This window comes from Antechinus flavipes, chromosome 1, assembly GCF_016432865.1.
Source record: "Antechinus flavipes isolate AdamAnt ecotype Samford, QLD, Australia chromosome 1, AdamAnt_v2, whole genome shotgun sequence".
NCBI classification, from domain to species: Eukaryota; Metazoa; Chordata; class Mammalia; order Dasyuromorphia; family Dasyuridae; genus Antechinus; species Antechinus flavipes.
In genome coordinates, this window is record NC_067398.1 from 318,756,469 (window position 1) to 318,775,748 (window position 19,280).

Below are 19,280 nucleotides of genomic sequence, written 5' to 3' on the forward strand. Positions count from 1 at the left end.
TCATTTTTATATTTTGATAGCTGTACATCAATATAATTGGTTTTCTTTGTATTCCTATGTATTTTATGCTTTTAAAAACTTTGTAAGAAAGCTTCACCAGCCTGCCAAAGGGCAAGGGGGCGGGGAGGGAGAGTCCATGACAAGGCTTAGGAACCAGTGGTCTAGAGAAATGAAAGGTAGATAGTGTGTTTCCGCCTCTGATAGATACTATATGATTATGAGGAAGTTAACTGCTTTGTTCCTCAGGCAGCTAAAGACCATAAATTACTAACAAATTGATGTGCATCAATGGAGGGAGTTTCTATCCTTTTCAATTAAAATAACACCCCTTCTCCTGTACCTTACACTGGTAGAGAGACAGAGAAAATGAAAAATATTTATGAAAGTGCTTTATATTGTTCCTTACCTTTCACGCTACTTAATTTTGAGCTCCAAGGAAGAAAGGATTGTATATACTTTCCAAGATGACATTCTTTGTTTTCCTTCCTGTATCTGTCACGTATGTGAGAAAACAATAATGGTATTAGAGATCACCTTCCAGTTAGCACATTGGGTTACCACAGTGTTGGTTCCTTTCCAGCAGCTGGTTTGAGGACACCTCTGGCAGTACCAGGCCCATACCCTGCTCCATTTGGAATGGTCCCCCATGCTGGCATGAATGGAGAGCTGACCAGCCCTGGAGCAGCTTACGCAAGTTTACACAACATGTCTCCCCAGATGAGTGCCGCCGCAGCTGCAGCTGCCGTGGTGGCCTACGGACGATCCCCAATGGTAGGCCACACACTGCTTCCATCTCAGTGGGATGGGTTTTGGTTCAGTGAGAAAAGCTGCATGCCTCATTTACCCCTGTCAAACTCCTGGGCTGGAGAAACACCAGGGGCTGACTGCTTCCTTGTGTGTCTCACTGCGCTACGTGGTCAAGAATAGCAAAACCCCACACCTTAAAAACAAAGACTCTCAGTGTATTTACGTACGTTTTCCTTTCTGCCAGCCTTCATCAATGATATGGTTCATTAATAAATGCCAAACTGTTTTTGTTTTACTTATTTTTTGGATTAAAAAAAAGGTAGTATTAGGAAGCTATGAGGGACTGTAGTGGTTGGAAACATCTGGTTTTCCTCCACCACAGTTGTGTGTGTGGGAAGGGGGGTGTTTTAAGACTACTTGAATGAAAGTTCACATAAGGCTTTTAATTCTTTTTAAAAAATTTTTTCTTCCTTAGTTAAAAAATAAAATAAAAATGGTTATAATTCTTGATAAGCATTCTGGATATGGAATCAGAGGACCCTTACTTCAAACTTTGACTTTTATACTTAACCCATGTATCCTTTATTTCTTCAAGTCCTTCAAGTCCTTATCTTTAAAATGGGGATTGCATCAAATGGCCTCTAAGGTACCTTCCAGTTCTAGCCTCCTACTTTTTTTTTTAAAAAAAAATTCCTTTAAGCTGAATTGTGTATAGAATGTATGTATAAGTCCTGAGGTCTATATTTAAAAAAAAAAAAAAGAAAAAAAAAAAAGACTGAATTCCTGAGAATATCTTTAGTCTTTCTATAAAAGAAGGAGGAAATCTCTTTACTTTTTCTCTTCTCTTCTCTTCTCTTCTCTTCTCTTCTCTTCTCTTCTCTTCTCTTCTCTTCTCTTCTCTTCTCTTCTCTTCTCTTCTCTTCTCTTTTTTCTTCTCTTCTCTTTTTTTCTCTTCTCTCTTTTGTTAGAAAGATTGGAAAGCAGATTTGGTCATTGATATAAGGAAAGGAATTTGTGTATGTAGTATTGACTTATCTTTCCACGGCTCCTGCAGGTGAAATGCTTGATTGTATGTAATTTGATAGTATGATTAAAGTAAATTTGTATTATATGGGTACACGCTGGTAATGATTGGGAATGTTGGCCAGGGAACATGTTTAGCAGTAGGAGGAATGGAACCAGGGATTAAAAATTGACCATAAATAGTGTACAAACATGATTTGTCAGATATGATTATCAGATTTATTAGATCACTTGAGTTAGACATTTTGTGGGCTCTATTAGTAGGTTTGGGTCCATCTACTTGTTCATATTATTTGTGGGAGAGTGGGTGGATAAATGGAGCATTGTAAAGTCTCAAAGAATGGCATGCAAAGTTGATTATCATCTTAAACACAGGTTTTGGTTTTGGTTTTTCTTCAAAATAACTGTATTGGCCTGTCCTGTTTGGATAATTATATAACCTCTGTGGGTGGACTTGTATAAAACATTTAACAGATGTCATTATTCTCTAGCATATTTTCTGAATGAGTTAGAGGGGAAAAAAAGGTCTTGGGCAAGTATCATCAAATGTTGTCCTCTTTTTATACTCAGATAAATCTGAGTTCTAATCCATCCTCAGGTATTAACTAGTTATGTGACCCTGGTCAAAGCACTTAACACCATTTGTCTCAATTTCCTCAAGTTTAAGATAGGGATAATAATAGAAAGTATTTTCCAGGGTTTTTATGAGCATCAGATAAGATATTTGCAAAGTACATAGCACAGTACCTGGCACATAGTGAGAGCTTAATAAATGTATGTTTCCTTCCTTCTTTCCCTTAAAGAGATATAAAAGTTATCAAAATGATTATCTTGTCACCTGCTGTATCCAATTCTTCCCAAAGTCTCTGAGCTGTTCTTTTCCTTTTGTTTTTCCCCCCCTTTATTCAGGTTGGTTTTGACCCCCCTCCTCACATGAGAGTACCCACAATCCCTCCAAATCTAGCAGGAATCCCAGGAGGCAAACCGTAAGTACCTTTAACTCTTTAGTAACTTTCTAAATGGGAAGAGATTTAATCATTGGCAAACAAAAATCCCAAAGGGATTACTGGCTTGGGTGTTTCCAAGGAGATTTCAAATGTTTTAGCTCAGTGACTGCCAGCATTTTCTATTAATACATAGCTAGTAGGTGTCATATGTACTGCATGTTGTTGGTAACCTCGTGAATTTAACCATTTCTGGAGAGAATCTATTTGTAGAGTGAGCAGCATCAATCTGCAGGAAGATAAAATGTACTGAGTTAATCATTTTCCCAGAAGGATGCTTTGCCATTCATTCAGAGGACAGAGGTTAGATTTTTCAGTAATAAGCTTTTATCGGCTCTTAACATTGAAAACAATTGAGATTATCTTTTTTATTCATTACTAATAGTGGAGCCCAGTTATCATCTTATTTTTGGCAAAAGTAAATTTTTGACGGACAATGGGCTACCAGATACTCAACAATTGAAATTTAGATAGTGCTCACTAATTTTATGTGAATACTTGGGCAGATTCAAAAGAGCAGAGATTGAATGGCAAAATAGAGCTTTTGAGAAGAAGGTAAGAAGATAATTATTTAAAATTTCCCATATTTTTAAAAATTGAAAAACATCTAACTATAAGTTACTTTATCTTTGAAAAAGAACAAGAAAAATTTAAGTAATCATTAAATGTCAAATTTCTGAATGAAGTAAAAATTCATTGTTCACATTTTATTTAAAAACCTTCTCCTTAAGCCTATCTGTATATGCCTCTGCTGCCCTAAAAGTTAAAATGTAGTTTTGCCTAGATTTAATGAAAACTCTCTTAAAATGTTTTAGGTCTTGAACATTTAAATAACATATAATTTAGCAACAGTATGTTAAATATTATTGCTAAATATTACTGATTCTGCAGCCTTTTCATGTGTTTCAATCAATTTAGTTTAGAATAATGCAATATATGACGAGTAGTGGTTCTTTTAAAACATACCCACTCACACACAGTATGATTGCAAATGGAACTATGTTTCAAATGGACCACCCAAACACAATGTAAGGGGAAAATTGAATTCCTGACCCATCACCTCTGTCAGAGAAATCAGATTCCCATTACTCTACTTTTCATATCTATTAATGTGTATTACCGTGAAATTTGATTCCTTAAAATTGATGCTATTGTTTACATTAGATTGAAAGAAGTGGTAGGAATTTGAAAAATTTAAGAAAGAAAGTTGAGTGAAAAAAAATGAAATAAACAATAATGCTAAGATTTAAAATATAATGTAGGCCGTTCCTGTTTATCTGCATAAAAATAAAACAAAATACAGATTAACTCTGTAACCCAGAGCTTCCTCCAGTTTATTCCATCCCCAGTGTGATTTTAGTCCTGGAAAGAACCTTAAATATCATCTGGTTCATCTGTTAGGGATTTGTTTTTGGATTTATTTATTTATTTTTAGTACCAGGCCTGTTACTTAAGTAGTATAGTCAACTCTCTTCCAGTGCAAGTGGGTATCTAGAGGGATGCCTGGAAACAGTGAAAAGTTAAATGACTCGCCCAATGTCATGCAGTCAGTCTATGTCAGAGATAGGACTTGTTTCCTGATCTTTCTGAGTCTATTCACTATACCACACTGCTCTCTGGTTATATGTGATGAAGTTCTGAGGGTCAGTAAGGCAAATGACTTGGTCAAGGTGCCTTCAACATTAGTTAAAGTTCTTTCTTTGGCATTTAAAGCTTTTTGTAACATGACCTCTTCCTATCTTTCCAGTCAGTGTCTGTCTGTCTGTCTGTTTTCTTTCTCTCTCCTCTTTCCTTCCTCCTTTCCTTTCCTCTCTTCATCTGTCTTGTCTGTCTCTCTTACACACACACACACACACACACACACACACACACACACACACACACACAGAGCTAATTAGGAGAAATGGTGCTCCAACTCAGATTTCTGGATTCCCACTCTTGCTATATACCACATTGCCTTGGAATTTAAATAATTCTGATTTGTAAGTTAATATTCAAGGCTAACTCAGCTATGGGGATTAACGTCCCAGAGAACAAAGCAGCTAGCTTTTACTAGAGAACAAGTCTCTTTTTAGATGTGCTGAAAAAAGTCTTACATCATTGTGGTTTAGACAATTCAAGCGTGTGCATCCTTTGGTCTTTGGATGTGTAGACTGCTATCTCTTTCTCCTACCTGATTTCTTTACTAGGACTCCTTTATTAGGAATTAGGAATTCATGCCAGATTCATTGAAGATCTACAGTTTTGCTTTTTTTTTTTTAAATTATATCTTTTGTTTTTATATTTCTTATGTTTCCTTTTATTGTAATTTCCCAGTTCTCTCTCAGGGCACTCATCTCTTATGATAAAGAATTAAAAATGAAAGGTCAGGAAAACTAAACAACATAGTTCAAAAATGCAGTATCTGTAGTATTCCATAACTTTGGCTCTCCCTCTCCCCAACCAAAAGCAAGTGGAGGTGACATTTCTTATCTCTTGTTAGATCAGAACTTGGCCATTGTGGTTTTATGATGCTGTTTTGATTGCTTTGTTGTTATTTCCGTGTACATTGTGTTATAGTTGTTGTGTAGACATTATTTTCTGGTCCCACCAAGTTCACTTTTTCATCAGTTCATATAGGGCTTTCTTATCTTCCTTTTGCTTTTTATCTTTTTGTTCTTTTCCTATGGATATGTTTTAAGGAGGTCAAAAAATTTATGTGTACTTAGGGTAATTAATGATCAGCTCATTAGACAGTGAACTCCCCAGATACATGTAGGGAATGGTTAGATTTAAGCTTTGCATCTTCCCTAGATTTAGCACAGAGATTTGCATATATAGCATGCTTAATAAATGTTTGTTATGTTTTATTTTAGCTTGTTAGTGTGTGGAAGAGTCTAGAAATTAGATCAAAGGCATTCATTTATAGCCAACTGCCTATCTAAACTGGTGCTATTGATGTAAGTGGTATAAACGGATAATAGCTTGGTTTGAGTCTCCAACTTACAGCTGTTCTCTTAGGATACTACATGTATAATTCAGGAATCAACTGTCCCACTGTTATGGGATTAAATTTTTTGGAGGGGAAAGCATGAGTCTCCATACCTTATCCCAGCTAAAAATGTTGTGTCCACCCTTGCTCCTAATCGCAGTGCCAGTTGAGTTTAGACAGGAACTTTGAGCTGCTTGATTTCCAATCTGGTCCAGTTTGCCCAACCTTAGATAATGTGGGGACCCACCATATTGGTTTCAGACTTGGTGCAAATAGCTAATTGGTTATCTACTGTAGAACTCTTAAACTTAAGCATTCCACTAGCCTCTGTCTTCCTAGTAGTTGGGATTACAGGCATGCATCACCATCCCAGTTGAGTATGTCATGGACATCTTTCAAGTACCTTTTGGAGGTTGGAATTATAGGAAAAAACATTTAGTTTTATATGATATAAGATTGCCTCTTAGCAAAAAGATGTTTTATAAAAGAGAGCGTACAATAGCAATACAGACACGTCATTGAAGAAGTATACTTCTTGTTTGTTTTTTGTTGTTTTTGTTAACTGAATTTTCTGCCTTTTCTTTTACTCACCACGCTCAAGTTTCCAACTTACTTTTCTTGGTGGATTTGAAAATTAGGGTGATTCCATTTTTGCTGACTCTAGTACACCGTGTCCCGTCCCCCCCCCCCCCCCTCCCCGTCTGTTATCTTTTGCAAATCTTTGTCTTAGTGGAGTTAACAGTGATACTATATGGATTTTAATTGAGCTACTTTTTCTGCCCTCTGGCAAACTAGGAATCTGTAGATAATTTCTTTGGGATGTAGGGTAGGTCCTGGCCTTACTCCAAGAGCTGATGATGCATTTGAGTTGTTGGGTAATTGTGATTTGCTTTCCTGTTCTCTAAAATCTGCTCCCACCACTCTCTCCCCTCCCAATGTGTCTTGGCAAATTTAGAGTATACAAATGTATTGGCAAATAATAAAAACAGGAAAGGACAATTTGCACCAGTCTGCACTTGCAGCACATATGCCACCATTTCTAGAGTACCTGGATAAACATAAAGCTTCCACTTTTCACCACTGGAAATTATTCAAATCACTCCTGTGGGCAGTATAACATTAGTAGTCTGACATTTCAACTCAGCAAACTAGTGACACAGTGGCTAGAATGATGGACCCAAAGTCAAGGAGACTTAAATTCAAATCTAGGCTCAAGACACTTAGTAGTTGTGTGACCCTGGGCAAGTCACCCAGCTTCTGTCTGCTTCCTTCCATGGGACAGAAGAGTAATTAAAAATAGCACCTTTCTTGCAGAGTTGTGAGGTTCAAATGCTTTAAAAATCGTAAAGTGTTTATTTAGCACGGTATCTGGCAAATGTATACTTACTTCTGAAGTACAGGTTTTGGTGAATAGCTTGAATGACTTCCTGGTAAGCAATATACAAGAGTCAACAGTCATTGTTATCATCATTATTATTGAATTAGATGGAAAGCACTTTGCAAATCTTAAAGTGCTATGTAAATATTATCCATTATAACTTATAATTAAGCATCTATTTGCAAAAGAATGTGTAACTTGTAGGAGACACAAAAATGAAAAATACTGTTATCTTTACCCTCAAGAAGCTTATTATCAAATAGAGATGATATGGCATATAAACAGAAAATGATTGTTCTCAATAGAATGTGACTGGAACAAAGAAGACATTGCTTTTAGCCAGCAGGAGTCAGAGTTGGGGCTGGAAGAAATAGAAAAAACCCATTGAATCATAGTTTAGCGATAGGAAGCATTCTTTTAAAAATGAACAGCTTGTAATAGGAAAGGTTCAAGGAACCTGGTTGGGTTGAGTGGGGAGTTTGTCTGGGACTAGCAAGGTCAAAGAGAGCAGAGTGGAGGGGACAGGTAGGTGACAGGGCGCCAGAATGACCTACTGTGAGGATACCCCTTTCTCTTTGCTTTCCTTCAGATGACACAGACTATTCATACTGCTTGGCTGAGCTGGGAGTCACCAGCTCTAATCCTTGTGTTGAAATGGAGAACCTCTTGCTGTTGCCTCCTAATATCCTCTGAGTCTTGCATTCTGCCCTGCCTTCAGAACCTGGCTTGCTAATGTTCCCTAAGAAGGCTTGGGTCTTGCCGTTTACATTCTCACTGCCCTTTTTTAGGCCTTTTGCTATAGCTGACTTCTCTTTTTATCTATTTTCTCTCCCAATTGGAGTATGACCTTGTTAGCGGGGGGGTGTCTTACTATTATAAAATCTCAAATCCTTATTCATTATTCATACTCCTAGAATTAAGAAAACTAGTGAACTGATTAGATGTGGGAACGAGGGAGAGTAAAGGACCAGTGTCCAGGTGGTGACCTCTGGCAAGCAATTGGAAATGAGAGTGGAAATATATAGATTTCACAGAGGTGATATTAAGACTTGGAAGAAAAGGAATTGCCAAGGGAAAAAACGTGTATTTCTCAAATATTTTTTGGCTGAATAGCTTGAATAACACATACATTGTTGAACCCTGGGAAAATACATTTTTACAAGCTAGGTGATGTTTTTGGTATATTTCTTTGTATCAGGATATTGTCCTCATCTGATGATTAAATGACAGCATTATTGTGTGTGATGAAATGAAGCCAAAAATAATTCTTCCATTTAACCTTTTCTCAGATCTTATACTTGAAAAAAGACTAAACTCATTAACAATATAGAAATGTTAACTGGGGGAAACCTCCAAATGAGTTTTTGAAATATTATCATTATCAGGGGCAGCTAGGTGGTGCAGTGGACAGAGCACCCGCCCTGAAGTCAGGAAGATTGGAGTTGAGATCTGGCCTCAGACACTTCACACTTTCCTGGCTGTGTGACCCTGAGCAAGGCACTTAACCCCAGTTGCCTCAGGTCCCCCTCCCCCCACCCCCCCAAAAAAAAGGCAAAAAAAATATTATCATGATCAGCCTGTTTTTTTAAGGCTGGTCTGAACCAGTATATATGAATACGCTTTGGAAGAAAAAGCTTAATACTAATGAATGGTTTTCTGTGGAAAATGAAAAACATCAAAGTAGAGCCCATTAACTTGGTGATTGGAATGATTTTTTCCTTCTGCTAATTGGACATGTTGCAGAGCTAAGGATCTGGTTTTTTTTGATGACAAGTTAAAACAATAACAATAACCTTTTCTCCTTTTAATTCTTCAAAGTTTTATATTAAGCACACCTTGCATAGCCACTTTTTGAGAAAAAAATTAAATTGGTTGAATCCTTCTGTTAGTGAAGAGAGTTTAAAACTCCCAGCATTTCTCTCAAAACAAACTTCCTGTCACCTTTTCCTGATTAGAAAGTCAGGCTGACTGACAACAATAAAATTCAAGATCTTATTGTATTATTTGGTGGTTATATGGCAATGGATGGTTTTGGTTTAGAGTTGGTGTTAAATAGTGGGTAGAGATCTGGGTTTAGGTTTTACTTTTGATACATATTGACTCATATATGGTGCATAATCTTTTATGGTTATGGATAACTCTGGAATAGTATTAACTTACATTAGTATTAACATTACACATTACAAGATGCTAATTTACATTAGTGTCAGGAGTTTATTTAGGAATTTCCTACACCAATCAAATCCCAGGTTCACGACCTATCTGTGTACCTTTAGGGGTAAGAGAATGTTCAGACTTTTAATGATTTGAGGAGTTGTCACTAAAAGAACTTCTACCAGTTGAAATCAGCAACTGCTTTGCAACTGATAGTGTCAGAGTTGTTTGGCAGGAATAGCAATGCTACCAGGCCATTGCCCTTAGACATCGTCTGAGAAACATCCCTTATGGAGAGTGGCTTGGCAATTGCTCCTAAATATGCTGCTGTCACTATTTACTGAAATTCCAAAAAAAGAAAGTTCCTATCAAAGTCCCTGGCACTGTCAAATGATTCAACATCGGAAATATCACATTATAGTAATAATATTAAAAGCAAGCATTTATTATATAGCACTTTTAAGATTTTTATAATTTTTTTTAATTAAAGCTTTTTATTTTCAAAATATATACATGGATAATTTTTTTAACATTGATCCTTGCATAACCTTATGTTCCAAACTTCTCCCTCCTTCCCCCCTCCCCCATTCCTCCCCAGATGGCAAGTAATCCTATATTATGTTATACATGTTAAAATATATGTTAAATCTAGTATATAAACATATTTGGACAATTATCTTGCTGCACAAGAAAGATCAGATCAAAAAGGAAAGAAAAAGAATAAGAAAACAAAATATAAAAGAACAACAACAAAAAGAGTGAGAATGTTATGTGTTAATGATCCACACTCAGTTCCCACAATCCTCTCTGGGTATAAATGGTCTCTTCATCATGAGATCATTGAAACTGAGCTCAATCATCTCATTGTTGAAGAGAGCCATGTCCATCAGAGTTGATCATCTTATAATCTTGTTGCCGTGTATAATGATCTCCTGGTTCTGCTCATTTCATTCAGCATCAGTTCATGTAAGTCTCTCCAGGCCTCTCGGAAATCATCCTGTTGGTCATTTCTTCCAGAACAATAATATTCCATAACATTCATATACTATAATTGTAGTGTAGTATAGTATAATTTATTCAGCCATTCTCCAATTGATTAGCATGCATTCAGTTTCCAGTTTCTAGTCACTACTAAAAGGGCTGCCACAAACATTTTTGCACATGTGAGTCCCTTTCCTACCTTTAAGATCTCTTTGGGATATAAGCCTAGAAGAAAACACTGCTGGCTTAGAAGGTATGCATAGTTTTATAGCTCTTTAGGCATAATTCCAAATTGCTCTCCAGAATGGCTGGATATATTCACAGTTCCATCAAAAATATATCAGTGTCCCAGTTTTCCCACATCCCCTCCAATATTTTCATTATCTTTTCCTCTCATCTTGATCAATCTCAGAGGTGTGTAGTGGTATCTCAGAATTATCTTAATTTGAGAGAAATACCATTTTATGAGTAGATATAAATAAAATTCTCTACCATCTCCTTTGGTGCTTAAGGACAATAGGACCTTTTCATCTGACTTGGAGCTAAACCTTTTGTGTGTGTTGTCTCGCCCATTAGAAGAAGAGCTTCTTGAGAGCAGAAACATCTTAGAGATGGAACATTTGTTCCCCTTTGCTTAGTACAGTGCTTTTTCACATATAGCTTAATTAATGCTTTCATTCATTCATTCATTAATTTATTCAGAGAAAGGTTATGTGATTTGCCCAGAGCCCCTTGGCCAGAGTGAGTCAGAGGCAGGATTTGTACTTAACGCTCCTCATTCTTAAGATCTCCTTATTCTGTTGAAACATGTTGCCTCTCTTATTTGTTACATGACAGGGAAAATACCTCATTCCTTGTTATTGTGTCAAACTCTAGAAGGTAGAATAGGAATCATGTAAAATTCTGAGAGGCAGTTTCAAAAGCTTAATTTGTACTTAATCTTTTAAAAGAATGAAAGCATGAGTATTTTTACTGGGAGACTTTAATGTCTGGCTGTGAAAGATTCTGTAGTGAGTCACTAATGTTTTTTTTCCCCTTTGGCCTATGAATTTAATTTAATGCTTATAGCTGAAATTAGGTCAGTTACTAAACTTTGCATCTCTTTCTAGCTTATTTGCTTTATCCCTTTTCTGAGTCAGTAATTGGACCTGGCATTATCTCTTAGTGTTAGAATTAACCTTAATTTCTCATTCTATAGTGGAAGGAAAAAGGGCCATTTTTGAGTTTTTGGAGACCAAAATAGTGAAATCAAAGAATTCAAGAGCTGTGAAGTGACCAGATGAAGAAACTGAGGTTAAGTAAGAATAGTTAAACTAGAAATAAGGGAACCTGGATCCTTTGTCTTTGCTTTGTCACTCACTGTGATTTTGAATGTTTCACTGCATGTATCTGAATTTTATTTTCATCACTGTCAAAAGGAGAAGTTGGAATAGATGTTACCTTCCAACTCAAAGATTCTGTCCAAAGTCACACAATTAGGGAAGTGAACTGTAGTTTAAAATATAGGTCTCTTATTTTTAGGACTGTTGCCTTCACACTTATTTTTAAATTGGGACCTTTGTATAATAGATGGCATTGATAAAACACATTGTGGTAGTTAGTCTATCTAGATGTTTTAAACACCAGCTAAATAATAATAATATTAATAGCAAGCATTTATATAGTACTTTTAAGATTTACAGAACACTTCAAATATTATCTCGTTTTATTATTAAAACAATCCTGGGAGGTTGATGCTATTATTATCCTGCTATTATTCCATGCCTAACAACCCAACCTTATAAGGCCACCAGAACATTTTTGATATTAAAAAGATTTTCTCTTTATTTCATGGAAAATTTTGGATCACTTAAAGAATTTGACTTTCCCATAGGCAATCCAATTCACTCTTCTTATTGTCCATTTTTATTACCTGTCATTATGAAAATGGTTAAGTCCTCTAGGTTGTCTGTCCAAGCTTTTGCAATAATTGGGAGAAGTTTTTTTTTTTTTTTTAATCAACTTGGTTTTGTTTGGATAGGTGATTGTATGATTGTGAGTGTCTTTTAGGATGTTCTACATTAGAGATGCTTAACTTCCTGGGGTCCATGGACTGGACAGGTTATGTGTGCTCTGTTGTAGAGGGCTGAAACTATTGAGTCGATGCACTGAGGTCAGGACAGCCAAGCACTTGAGGCTAACTACTGATTGGACAACACTCTATGGGCATATGCTTGGAAAATGGCCCTTCCCACTGTCCTGTGCTGGCTCAATGACTGGTGTATACGGAGGATTGTAGGAGGGACTAGGGGGTGGAGTAAGAGTGGCCAGAGTCACATTTTGGCAATAGATAAGGGAGAAGGTGGTCACGGAGATTCTGCTTCCATCCTGTTCAATCCTGTGTCTAAGGACCAAGAATAAAGACTAAGGACTTTTGCTTATCCTGACTCCGGCTGATTCTGGGATGTCCTGGGTGCTAGCACGGTCGTCACACTCTGTGAAATTGGATGAGAAAAAATTTACGTCTTTATTTTCACATATTTATGTATGTTCTGAAAAATTTTGCATTATCTTCAATTATGAATTTTAAAAAATATGAAAGAATCCATAGGCTTTGTTAAACTGCCAAAAGAATCTATGACGCAAAAATATTAAGAACAGTTATACAGTGGTTCTGGAACTGACTACACAAGAGCATCTCAGTATCTGTAAGTCTTCAGCTTGAACTCTATACTAGTTCACTTCAGTGACACTGGCAATCATTTTTTGCTGATCTTTTGTCTTCCTGTTTTATGACTTGATAATGTCAAAAAGATTTGTCAAACAAGGTTTATGGCTTATTGAATCTTGAATATTTCTGCCATATGCATGGGAACCACGTTGTTAGATGGGACCCTTTAAGGTGATGTCTTTTTTGAATTGCATGCTTTTTTCCCCCCATTGACAAACATTAAACACACTATAATTTTGTTTGCCATCCATCTTTCTCACAGTTATTTGATGGTAAAAATGAGATCTGCTCTGAAATACCATTTGTAAAAACTTATATGTTCCCTTCTAATGCCCTTAATGTGTTATATAGATTATTCTGACTAAAGACATGGATAGAAAAGTGGACATTTGAGCTAGTAATTATTTATTGATGAATTTTCATTTTTCTTTCTTTTTTCCTTCCTTTCTTCAGATACTTCAATGCCCTCTAAATTGTATCTTTTCATATACAGACCCTCTAGTTCTTGGACTTGTACACTTGCCTTTTTCTATTTTTTTTTTCCTGGTGCCATATATACTTTATAGATATACATCTGAAACCATGAGATTAGCATTCAAATATGGTGACTAGTAAACTTGCCTTTACAGATTGAACAATCAACCTCATTAGCACTGTGCTCATACCTCCTGATCTTCACTGGCTGCTTTAGTATAATGTGGTGTTCTCTTTTTTATATAATATGATGGTTCTCTCTGGGAGCAGGTTTCTTGGGGAGGTTTCTGGAGGCAGCCTTAGTTTCAGCTCAAAGTAATAATCACTTCAAATGCTGCCAGGAGTTAAAATCCAGTCCTTTATTGTGTCCTTCAAAGTCTTGAGCTTCAGCCCCTAACTCCCTCCAAATGTCTCCAGCCAGCACAAAGGTGGAATATGGAATGAATCTGTCTCTGCCTCCGAAAGAGGGCTTCTGTGTCTGGCCCTGAGAACTTCTTGCTTATATACTGTACACTGAGTATATACCAATCATTATATCACTGGGAAACCATTATTGGTTGTAGGATTAAATCAACTCTAAACTAGATTTAAACATTGTCTCCTCAATTCCACTTAGGTACCCTATTTCAAGTTCAGTCCCATAACATCTCCTTGTAGGATCAGATCAATCATACTGAGCCATGCTAAATTAGATAATTATTGTCTCTATCAATTCTAATGACTTAACACTTCATAAGGATTCCAACAGTATAATATTTAGTTTTAGTTAAAAGCAGATAGTTAACTGTGATTTCTGTTTTGATCTTGATCACCTCTTCCTTCTGGAATCTTTTTTTTTTTTTCTCTTAAATAATTGGAAGTTGAGATGACTGCTTGAAATTTTTGTTAAAGCAGATATACTGTTTATAGGAGCCACATAAATAATTTGTGTTTTCCAGGAGACATACTGAGTGTAAGTTGTAAAGAGGTAAGTTTAGGTTTGATATCAAGAAAAACTTTCTAACAGAGATGGAATAGGATGTCTTCACATAGAAGATGGATAGTCATTTGTTGGATATGTTATAGTGAAGATTCATTAAGACATGAATCTGACTAGATAACTAATTAAATGAAATTAAAATAGCTCTCAAATTCTATGATTCTCTGTTCTTTCCTGGTTTAGAAGCACATGATTAGTTTTTCTTTTTTCTTTTTCTTTTCTTTTCTTTTCTTTTCTTTTCTTTTTTTTTTTTTTACCCTAAATTCTCTTAAGAAATCCTTGTTCTCTCATTTGATGAAGGGAAAAAAAAGTCTGATTTATAGACAGTTGAGATAGTGGTCAATGATTTATAGCATTCCCTCTTCACACAGAATGAGATTTAAGACAGAAAAATGCTGAAGCCCATTGCTTGTCTCTTTGTTGTTGGTTATGACTATGACCTCCACCATATATAGTTAATTCTACATTACTGAGAGGTCTTTCTGTGACTGAAGTTCATGTGTTACAGGCAGATCTGTGATTTAGTAAACACCTGTTTTTTCTTTGTACACAGAGCACAGTTCACTTTTATTAATAGTAGCTGTTTCTACTAGGGGGAAAAAAAAATAAACTGCTTCTTAGGAACGCATTCTTGTTTTCTATTGCCAGAATTCCCATTGGGGGAAGATCTGCTCTCTATTACTTCACCTTCTGCTACGTATCTAATAAATGAAAGGGCCTTTGCTTCTGACCAGTTTTATTCCATTTCTGTTTTTAAATCTAAGAAGCCTGGTAAAGTTCACTCTTTTCAGCATCTAATCCAGTTTCCAGCAATACAAGTGACCCTGGCCCACTGCCACTTGACCCTGAAAGCTACGGAGAGAGTCATTTCTCTGAGGCTTCATTGTCACCAATTAGTTGGTCTTGGCACTACCCATATTCTAGGAGCAGCGCAGTAAATTATTCTATCTCTTGGTAGTTTGCCACATTCTTGTTCAAATGTTTCTCAATAACCTCCTTCTTCTGATTTTCTTTTTGGCTTTCTGTGTTTCCCCAAGTGCCTCCCTTCTCCCATCTGGCTGCCATTTTGAAACCTCTGTTCTTACCTACCTCTCCTTCAAGATTATGCCGGGTTTCACATCCTGGTCTTTCCTTTATCCCTCTTATTACTTTTCCTGTGTCCATTATCTACACATATACACACCTATGTGTATATAGGTTGGAGAGTATGCTAAGCTCATTAAGTTTCCAACTTTTAGTGAAGTATTCTTTTCTGGGCCTCTTTTAGCTATTAATTTTATCTAATAACTCAAACCTACAAAATGATTTATCCTTGGTTTTGCTTAATTTCTTTTAGACAGATAGGGAATTGTATTTTACCTACTAGTATACAGCCCTCTCATTTTTCCTCTGATGTTTTTCCTGTTATAGCTAATTAATTAAACAAGTAAGTACTTATGATCTGCATCAAATCAGTATTACCCTTTCTCAGTGCTGTCAGTATTATTTCCAGTACTAAATAACTAATGTCACATTTTTTAGCTTTCCTTTTTCCATTCTTCTGCCTCCCAATTGATCCTCGAGTTCTTGTCCCGTCATTTAGACAACACCAATCAGTTACATTGTTCTGGCTTAGTGCTCATTTGATTAGGCCTTCCAGCGCAGCAGGCAGTTTTCAAGCTTCCTTTGAGGCCCCCTGTGACTAATGTATTAACATTCATGTGGGTTTCCCTTGGGACAGAAAAGTACTTGCTTCTCCTGGCAGTCGCTCATTGCACTGTGAATCCATTTTAAATAGTTGCAGTATTATGATCATAGTCCTCCTATACAGTTTAAAAGCATGTGACACTTGGAGAGGAGTGGGAGTTATCCAGAGATATACATAAAAAAATCCTTTTTTCATTTGTGCTTCATAGGCCTCTTTTAATCTGAAACAACTCACAAACACAAACACACACACACACACACACACACACAAATTCAGTGTTCAATTTCAAACTCAAAATCGGTTTCATTCCCTTTTAAAATTTGAACTATTTGAAGACAAACTGTCCAAAGAATTGTTAAAACTTATATGGGACTATCCAAATTTAATGGTGGCCACCATACCATGGTGAAGGACAGAGATAGAAATGAAGGCACACAAATAGATACTTTTCAAGGGCAGCCCTCTCTACTTATTAATTGTCTTTCTTGCCAAATGAATTTAAACTCACCTAATTTTGTGAAAATGACTTGATATTTGTCTGTTTCTTCCTAAATTTTGTTTGTTTCTTTTGTAAGAACAGGAAACCTGGTTCCTAAAATCTATTGCTATAGGAAAAACTCAGTGTGATCTTTCACAGACCAAAGTTTATATTTCATGTAGTCTGGATTCCCAAGCTAAGGAGAAGAGTAATTACTTGCTGTTTACTGCATTATCAGATGTGTGTTCCAGTTTGGGTAGATGTAATGTATTTATGTTGGAGCATTTTGTGAAAAATGAAATATTACTGGGGAAACTTAAGAGTACCTTCAGGAGAAGGCCTTAAGCTCTCGGGCATAATATGGTAGAATTTGCATTTGCATTACATTTATTTTATATTTCTTTTTCAGGCCATCAGTGTAATTCTCATTGCACATAGATTATTCAGATAAAAAGTTACAATAAGAATTCAAGCCAGATTACCCATATTGTCATTTATTGAAGAGATAACTTAAGTTTGTAGTAGTATCCTTTGACTTTCCAGTATATTTTAAATGGTATATTGGATTTTTCTTTGAAAAGGCATATATGTATGTATTTGATTTTTAAGCTTAAAGAAAGCATAAGTTTCGGCACTTATATTCTTATTTTCAGTCAGTTATATCTTATATCCATCTTCTTTCCATTCCTTCTGTCATTTCTCTGATCCAGGCCCATGTTACTTCTCTCAAATTGCTGTACATTAATAATATTGTTGATGGAGTTGTGAATCAAGCTAACCATTGTGGAAAGCATTTTGGAATTATACACGAAACGTTATTAATGGTGCATGTCCTTTGAATCATCTACAACACTAATAGAGATCAAATGAAGAGGAAAGGGCCTTCTGGATACAAAAATATTTGTAGAAGCTTTTTTTGTGGTAGCAAAAAAAAAAAAAAAAGTTGGAAACAAAAGGGATGCCCATCAATTAGAGAATAGCTAAACAAGCTAAAATATGAATGTAATAGAATACTATTTTCTCTAAGAAATGAGGAAATAGAAGACTTCAGAAAAACATGGAAAAAATTAAATGAACTGATGAAGAATAAAATCAGGAAAACAATTTGTACAACACTATCAAAGTAAATAGCTTTCAACAATCTTAAGAACTCTGAAAAATGCTACATGACTGCCCTTGATTCCAGATGAATCACTTCCTGACAGAGAGGGAATAGAATCAGGATTCAGAGTAAAACATTTTTAATGACCTTCCAACTTATCTTCCAACTTTTAATTCATTCTTTAAATGACCAGGTTTATCCTCCTAATGCAAATTGTCTGGTTATAATTTTCCACTGCTCTAAAACTATCAACAGTTTCCTCACATTGATTGCAAAATGAAATCTGAACTTCTTTTTCTTGATTTTTAAGACTCTAATATAGTTGTTTTATTCTAAAGTGTACCTTCAAATGGACTGGTATTTTTTTCTCCACAAACATGGCACATTTCATGTCTCGAGATCTTTGGATACACTGGAAACATTCTTTTGCTTTATCACTATTGAAAATCTTTTCATTCTATGACCTAATTCAAATGCTGATTATGCAAAATTATAGAATCAAGTTGGAAGCAACTTCAGAGTTTTCTTGACTAACCCATTAGGAATCCTACTTCATTAGACTCTCTAGTTATCTTTTCTTGTAGTCTTAATGAGGGAGAATCTACTGTTTCTTAAGTTGAAGAATATATTTCAAGCTAGTTGGAATTGTTTTGTTTTTAATTAATAAAAGGAGGAAGTGTCTAACAACTGGGCTTACCCAAAAAAGAATGTCCTACATTAGAAATAGTAGATTGCTTATCAGTAGAAATCTTTAAATATAGAGATCATCGAGTCAATTATTGTTATTTTGTTTCTGCTTTTTTGCTTATTATATATTATGCTACTTCCCATGACTTTGAATTTTTCAGATTTGTTGTTCTTTATAGCAAAGTTCAGTCATTCCCCAACCATTAGGTATATAGATTGTTCCCAATTTTTCTTTCACAAAATATTGATAGAGATGGATCTTTTAGCTTCTTTGATTTTAAACCTCATAGTAGAATCTAAAAATCAAAAAGTATGAACGATTTTACAAGTATGTCATTTTTTAAAATGATCTGTTCATAATTTCTTTTTTTAAAAAAATTTTAATTTAATTTTATTTAATAATAACTTTGTATTGACAGAATCCATGCCAGGGTAATTTTTTACCCTTGCACTCGCTTATGTTTTGATTTTTCCCTCTCCCTCCCTCCACCCCCCCCCCCCCCCACGCCCCCCCCCCCCCCCCCCATGGCAAGCAGTCCTATATATGTTAAATATGTTGCAGTATATCCTAGATACAATACATATTTGCAGAACCGATCTGTTCATAATTTCACCAACATTGAATTAATATATCAGTTTCCCTTAGCCCTTCCAGTAGTGAATTTTTCCATCTTTGTCATTTTGACAGGGATAGGTAATTCCTGAGTTGTCATTTGCCTTCTTTAATTATTGGCAACTTTGAACAATATTTAGATGATTAATAGTTTATGGTTGATTTTTTTTTTTAAACTATGTGTTCTTATCTTTTTATTATTTGAGGAATTTATTGGTTTTTTTTTTTTGTTGTTGTTTTTGTTTTGTTTTTAATCTTAGAGATTTGTGTTGATTCCCTAGATTTTGAGTAT

At 35.6% G+C, this 19,280-nt stretch overlaps 1 protein-coding gene across 10 annotated transcripts in view; it reads left to right on the forward strand.

The window, feature by feature from the left end:
• The window catches only part of LOC127541238 (transducin-like enhancer protein 1), a 116,501-nt gene that overhangs the window by 77,352 nt on the left and 19,869 nt on the right, over window positions 1-19,280 (forward strand). For 4 of the 10 annotated variants that reach the window (XM_051966486.1, XM_051966468.1, XM_051966500.1 and 1 more), the window contains exons 13-15: window positions 581-771; window positions 1,343-1,393; window positions 2,680-2,756. In XM_051966486.1, coding sequence (XP_051822446.1) covers window positions 581-771; window positions 1,343-1,393; window positions 2,680-2,756 — 319 coding nt within the window. The remainder of the gene's footprint in view (window positions 1-580; window positions 772-1,342; window positions 1,394-2,679; window positions 2,757-19,280) is intronic. The other 6 variants (XM_051966509.1, XM_051966531.1, XM_051966526.1 and 3 more) reach the window with 3 other exon arrangements.